The sequence below is a fragment of the Annulohypoxylon maeteangense genome, assembly GCF_022496945.1.
Source record: "Annulohypoxylon maeteangense strain CBS 123835 unplaced genomic scaffold GGS22scaffold_13, whole genome shotgun sequence".
Taxonomy (NCBI): domain Eukaryota; kingdom Fungi; phylum Ascomycota; class Sordariomycetes; order Xylariales; family Hypoxylaceae; genus Annulohypoxylon; species Annulohypoxylon maeteangense.
This window is the reverse complement of record NW_025953260.1, coordinates 990,592-997,530: the sequence shown is the minus strand read 5'-3', so window position 1 is coordinate 997,530 and position 6,939 is coordinate 990,592. Positions and strand designations below refer to the sequence as shown.

At 50.9% G+C, this 6,939-nt stretch overlaps 1 protein-coding gene across 1 annotated transcript; it reads right to left on the bottom strand.

Moving 5' to 3' along the window:
- Positions 1 to 2,650: 2,650 nt before the first annotated feature.
- GGS22DRAFT_180834 (PLC-like phosphodiesterase) lies at positions 2,651 to 5,704 on the bottom strand (the record flags this gene model as incomplete). Its single annotated transcript, XM_047963808.1, has 1 exon — positions 2,651 to 5,704. The coding sequence occupies one exon, from the start codon at positions 5,702 to 5,704 to the stop codon at positions 2,651 to 2,653; it is 3,054 nt and encodes a 1,017-aa protein (XP_047817134.1).
- Positions 5,705 to 6,939: the final 1,235 nt, after the last annotated feature.

The window sequence follows — 6,939 nt, the reverse complement described above, 5'->3', positions numbered from 1 at the left end:
GCGGCTCGTCATCACGCAACCCGCATGCGCAGCCCTGGCCCTAGCTATCCAGTGGGATGGGACGAGGGGGCAACAAGACGGGGGGAGGACCGTAAGCCCGCGCCCCTACCCAATAAGGTAAGGGAGTCAGTCTCGTTTGGGTAAGAAGGAATGTGATGAGAGCGCAGCGCAGTAAGTTCTTGCATTGCATGAAGCAGAAGCAAGCAGCAAGTAGTAGTAGTAGCAGCAGCAGCAGCAGCAGTATCACCAGAACCAGAACCAGCACCAGCGCCGGCACTAGCACCGCCAGCCAGGTGCAGTTCTACACATGGAAAGTGTAGGTATTGGATGTACCTAGCCAAGTAGATAGGTACCTACGGGTAGGTATAGAAAGGTCTTTTTGGATTGGGTTGCAGCCAAGCACGGTTCTTTTCTCTTTCCCCCTCGGTTTTCCCTTGTTCCTTTTTTTTTTTTTTTTTTTTTCAAACCCCTTGTCCTTCTCTTCCTCGCTTCCACTGCTATGGGATTGATTCCAGGTGCTGGGTGCTGGGTGCTGGGACCTAGGTGAACAAAAGCTGAAATCGCCCAAACGCCATTTATTTCCCGTTTTACCTTTTCCCCCTGTCTACCCCAGTCGCCCAGTCGCCCTTCTCGTTACCACCCAAATCACCCAAACCACGTTAGGCAGTATAATTCAATGCAGATAATCCGTCGCCCCGAAAGTTACCTAGGTGTGCGAGGCGGCCGACCGTAATCGTTCCGTTCTGGGTATCGTACACACCCACTTCACCCACTTGTACGCCTATCCACGCCTATCCACGCCTAGTCCGCACCATCCGTATCTTCCTACATGGGGCGGTGAGTAAGGCCTGGTTTCCCTAAACAGCTGTCGTCGAAGTCTCTGGGCGTCAGCAACTGGAAGGCTGAGCTGACGGTCGACTTACTGACTTACCGTATTGAGAGGCCTCGCCCGGTAATAACGCCGCCGGTACATGCTAATTCGCGCCTCAACTAACCAGACGCCTACGCGTCATGTATTTCCACTGAAAACGAGATGGGGCAGCGGATGCGCTGCCTGGCTTTTCGTTATGGGGAATCATAACTGCCGTGCCAGCGTGAGCACATTTGATATTAATAATATCCCGCAGCTCGGGCGGCCTACCTAGTATGGCAGATACGCATATAGGGCTACCTCGACGTCAGATCATATCATTCCAACGGAGCTACCAGGTTTGCGATCGACACGAGACGGTGCGTTATGGTTATGCCCTAGGTAACATGTCAGACCAGAGGTTGCATACATATGTAGGTGCCTATATAGATAGGTAGGTACATTACCAAATATACCTACTGACATACCTACTAGCATACCTACTGACCTACCTACATACATACATGCATACAAGCCTACCTACCTAGCATACAACACGCGTTGCTGGGTCCCGGGGATGGGGTTCACCCAAAAAGGGAAATAAAACAGGTCGAGGCTGAACATGGGACATCTCCTTCGTACAGTAGCTATCAATCATTCCCGAATGCCCGAATCCGAGCTCCCCAGGTCCACGGTCTCGGCAAGCCGGCCACTTACGCTTGTGTTTCTACTTTAGGTCGTCGGTTAGAATTAGATAAGCAGCCATTTTTCGAAGCTTTACCTACCTAGTACCTATACGATCTATCGACTCTAATTGGCGGTCGGCGATGAGTAAGCTATGATATACAAAGCTGTTCTTGCTTGGTGATGTGTCGATAATTAGCTATCATATATGAAACATGATGAACGACAGAAGCAGTTAGGTCACAAAAAAAAAAAACCAATAAAAAGACACGCAAGGGAAACAGTATGTAAGGCTTGTTGTGTAATGCGGAATCGCTATTGGATTCAGTACTAGTGTGCAGCGTGAGCCACCAGGTATTGTTTATCCGAGTTCATGCAAATGCGAGCCGACATGCCTATGCTATGTAGTTAAAGAAGAACCTGCTGGGGGAGAAATGGTGTGTCGAAGTGAAAACTTGATGCATATCGTCGAGATATCAAGAACCGCCCGCCAACCAAACCCCAACCATATGCGAGCCCAGTGAGATGATTTTTATGACTTTCACCCGAATCTGATCCTTCATGTGCTGCTGCTCAATCGCGACCCTGCGCCTCCAGCTTGCACCTTAAGTCCTGCTCGTAAAAGCGAATACAAATAAATGTGAATGGCCCAATAAATGCTCTGAATAATGTCCTCATCGCTAGGAAATTCGTGATATGACCCCTTTGCCAGTAAACACCGTAGCCTCCCATATGCCACCGTCCCATGAAAACAAATGAGATGATTTTTTTGTCATTTCCCAAATCTATCAATGTTTCCCTTCAACACCAATGTTATGCCTTAGCTCGCCGTTCCTTTGTGCTTCCCAGATGTTGCTCGTAGGTAGTGTCGAGAGTGGACGACTGCTGTCGAACGCCCTCGAATTAAAAAAAAAAAAAGCATTAAAACAACCCGTAAAAATCGCTTGTGGCCGTGCTGCGCCGTCTCCCTTTTGATAATGTGATCCGATTTGGGGGTATTCGCTGCAGATTCAAACCAGGTTGGAAAATCATCGCAGCTCGACTGTTAACTCAAATAAAATATGTACTGGTACAAGGTAATTCGTAATAGAATCTGAGAGAATACTAGCGTACGAATCAAATAAAGGGTTGCTGCGATGAGTCGGAATAGCCGCCGTCGACGCTACTCTTGTCGAAGCTTGACTTGGTACTGTTGGCGGTAGATCTGTTGAACACGTTCCGACTGATGTTCTTCAACTTACCAACGGCCTCGCCGCCATTGTTTTCGCGAGCCTTTGGTACGTAAACGCTTGTGGTCGGGTCCACTTTTATATGACAGAACAAGGTTGAGAATAGATATTGATCGCCGTTGGAGTCCAGCAACGGCAGAGTTCGATAGCCTTGCTTTAGAACATTGAGCTTGGCCATATAAGTAGCGATGGTGGTGTTTCGACCGGTGTTCTCGCCGTCGCTGGAAAGCTTAACGCTGAACCTGACGAAAACTAGCTCGGGGTGCTTAGTCGTCACGACGAACCTAGCATCATGGCCAAATACAGGATTAAAGCCGTTCTCCTTCACAACCGGTGTGGCCGCCTTAAGCGGAGTATCCGTAAGGATGGAGACGCCGGCCATGCTGTCATGCTTGTCTCTTTTATCGTTGGTGTGGAAGATCTCGATCTCGACGTACGGATCGAGGGTGCGGTTAGAAGGCAGGGATGATGGACGGATAAGTTGCTGTGCCGAGATAATATTGATATGGAATGACATGTTTTGACGTTCCAGTTTGCCGATAGCCTCCGCAGGCAAGCCGTCGGGGAGTATTCGTATCTCACGCATCGATTCAGGTTTTAGGACATATCCTGACTGATCGGTGCCTCCATCAAACATAGCTTGATTCAACTGCATACCGAGGTCAAAGGTCTGCCAGTTGAGCGCGGCCATTTGCACGCCTCTCCGCCAGTACATCATAGGATTGAAATTGTCGGAAGATAGACGGGAATATTGGGGATATACGCGCATCATGTAGCGCATATTGTGACGCGTCAAGGCCAGCTTCGAATCCGATGCTTTAGAGTGCTTCCTAAATGTACCTTCCATAAAGGACAAGATATGGTTGCTCTTCTTGCATTCAGCCGACTCGAAACCGTGAAACTTGACACCGCTACAGTAGACGCCGAGCTCACCCAAACTCTGAACTATCTTGCTCGTCCGCCGCTTCCCCCGCTTCTCCTCTTCGCTATCGCATTCGCTCGTGCTGCTGCTGACCGTATCGTGTACCTGGCCTTCGTTAATAGTGTCTACGCGCTCGCCCACTACGCCACGTCGAGTAGGTCTGGGAGTAGGACCTAATAGCGGGCTTGATAGATACCGAGCCGGGATGGAAGCATTGTCGGAAGATACCGGCTTCATGAAAGGGGATGTCAGGCTATTTCCGCGTCGACGACCTGCCGAAGCATCTCCTCCAGTGCGCTGTGGCTCGTGTGCTTGATGCGTACCCTTCACTTTGATTAAGATCCGGTCTTTGAGTTCCGAAGGCGTTGGAAGCTTTGTTGAATATGGGTCTAATGGCTCCGTGACAAGACGGGGACCGAAGATGTCCCTCATGATTTCCGCCATGACCTCTTGCTGCGAAGCACCGCAGTGGACTTCGAGCGAAACCCAGAGTGGGAAACGGCTAGCGACAAAAGCATATTTGTTGACGGTGTTGATAACCTCACGGAACGAGATAGCATTCGTCATAGCATATCCGTGCTTGACTATCGGCTGACCATCTGACCCATCCCAACAATCAATCTCAACACTACGACAACCTCGGACGAGAGTTGAGATGTAGCCTTCGATGGAAGCGACATCTGCGATTTGACGGCCGACTAAGTAGGTATTGTGCGAGCTAGAGATGAAGTATTCGTTGAAAGGTCGATCGAGCGAGTACTCGGCGGGCGACGCACGTACAAGAGGGCAATTGTCCTTCGACGTAAGATAGGCCACAAGTGCGTGCTCATTCATCGTGATCGAGTCCTTGTCGAGGCGCTGAAAGGTCGTATCTGTCCCGTGCTTTCCGCCCCTACGAGCGTAACGGATAAACCTGTTCTCCCATAAGCTGGGATTGCTATCGACGTCTTCACCTTGCTCGTCCCGGAGGAACCGCATAAACTGGTGAAAGCTTATGCCCCTCTCCGGGTCCGTGGCTAACTTCTCAAACACTTTCCGAATGTCTTCTCTTTGTTTCATCTCGCGGACAAATATCTGGAATTCGGAGAAATTTAGCCGGCCGGATCTGGTCTGGTCAGCAACATTGAACTTTGCACGGAGCTGCTTCTGGGCCATATGGATATGGAGATTTCTGCAAACACGCTCGACGCCAGGAAAATCCATCCTCTCTTCGCCGGGGGAGTGCTGTCGATTTTCGAACTGCTTGGTCATCTCGCCATTCCAATATCCACGGATAGCGCTGTCATTAAATGCCATTAGTGACGCCATGTGTACTTCTCGATGCTTCGATATCGTGTCTAGGGCATTAACCCAGTGCGCGAACGTCTCTTCATCGTCGGCAATTAAATGCATCGTCTTGCTCCTTGATTTATCTGGCACAGCATAAAAGATTGTGAAGAAGCGGCCCTCCTCCGATTCTGGAACTCCGTAGTCGATACGGTACTGGCGAATATCGGAGCCTATCCTGACCTCTTTAATATCGTCGATGTAGATGCACTTAGTTGATCGGCCCTTCTCCCATGTGACCTTGCCGGCATCTGCCTCGAGGATAAAGAGCAATCGCTTCGATTTCTTCTTCTTGGATATCTTATGTAGATAAGTACCCTTGACCAATGCCATGGGAACGACTGGCCCAGTGGGGACGTCCACAAACGACGCAGAGGCTAAAGATGGAGCAGCGCTGCCTGAAGAGAAATCTCGGGCCATGCTTTCCGCGCCGTAGATCGAGCCAAATTCGTTCACCTCGTCAGGATGGAACTCGTCGTCGGAATCCGTCAGCAAGACGGTCTCCGCCGCAGGTGCCGTGTTGGTACTGTCACTCCTGCGTCGAAGGATTCCTGGACCTACGCTTCCTTCCCGGCTCATGGGAGCTGCTGCCGACTGGCGCCGAGTCCTGCTGGCAAACTTCGTCGCCCGGTTAGAAAGTCGTCTAATCAAACCCTTCCCAGAGGAGTGACTGTTGTTTAAGGCCTCGGCCATGGAACCACCAGTTGTGGAAGGGTTGGCGGGGTTAGTCGAGTTGCCGCAGCCAGGCTTGTAAGTGAGAAGGGGGTCGCCAAGTTGGAGGGGTGGAGGAGGGAACTGCTCAGCGTCATGGCTTTGGCTACGGTAAGGATCTGGCGAAGGTTGGATAGAGCTGCTTGTGTTGGTTAACACCGCGTGATCAGGGGACATGATGGGAGAATCATGCTGCGAGGAGCCAGAAGCTGCAGTGGAAGCACTTATGGCGGAGGTAGGCATCGAAGTGGGTTGCGCGCTGACTTGGTGGGTGGTCTGAACTTGACTTGGGCGTGGCCGCCGCAATAGAGAACCCTGAGCGGCCATGATCGGTGTGCTAGAAGAAGGATGCCGGGATTCGATGCTGGTGCGGGAAGGGTTGTTGATGTTGGGGGTTGCAGTCATGATATATAAGGTCGAAAAGGGGGGGCGAGATATTGCCCGTTGCCCACGCGTGAATCGTCGTTAGTACGTGTAGTACAAGCAGTATATGAGACAGTGTCTATATGAGGAGGGCTGAGCTTGTGGGCCTCATTTTTCCGGATATGTCTTTCATAGAAGCACGTCCCAGTAATAGGAGAAGATTGGGGAAGGAGACGGGGGGAGTGAGCGTAAGTAGATATGTAGATAAGTAGACGAGTGTATGTATGTTGTATGGGGCCGTGAACCGTGGACCGTGATCCCTGGGACGGGGTGGTGAGAATGTATACACCGGGGGAAGGCTACTTATTAAAATTTGAGGCCAAGTTCGAGGCTGCAGGACCCTCGGCGCCTTCCCACGATGTATGTATATGTAGATTGCGGTCCGGAACGCAAGGATGCGCCCGAGTAGATGTAGTATTAGTATAAGAAAGTACAGGCCTGTCACTGGTACGGCCTTCTGACACAGGTACGTCGAGGTACGGGGCCTACAGATAGAACCAGCTGCCCTCGGCGCGCGTGCTGTGCTCTGGGCTCGCCCTAGGTGATAAACCAGGACGTGAACAGGGCGGGTATGGGGGACTGATGTTGCAATAGCTCACGGTAAAAGTGGTGAGGTGGCAGGCCGCATGCAGGTCGCTGATTTGGGTTATTCCTAAGTTGGGGGAAATGGGTTTTTTTCTCAGGCGTGAGATTTTCGAAGTGAGATAGTGTCTCCACGAGGGATTGATATTGATCTGGTCCAGCCCCTGCAAGTTTCACTAAGACGGGAACCTCTATCGTGTTTCCCTTCCAGC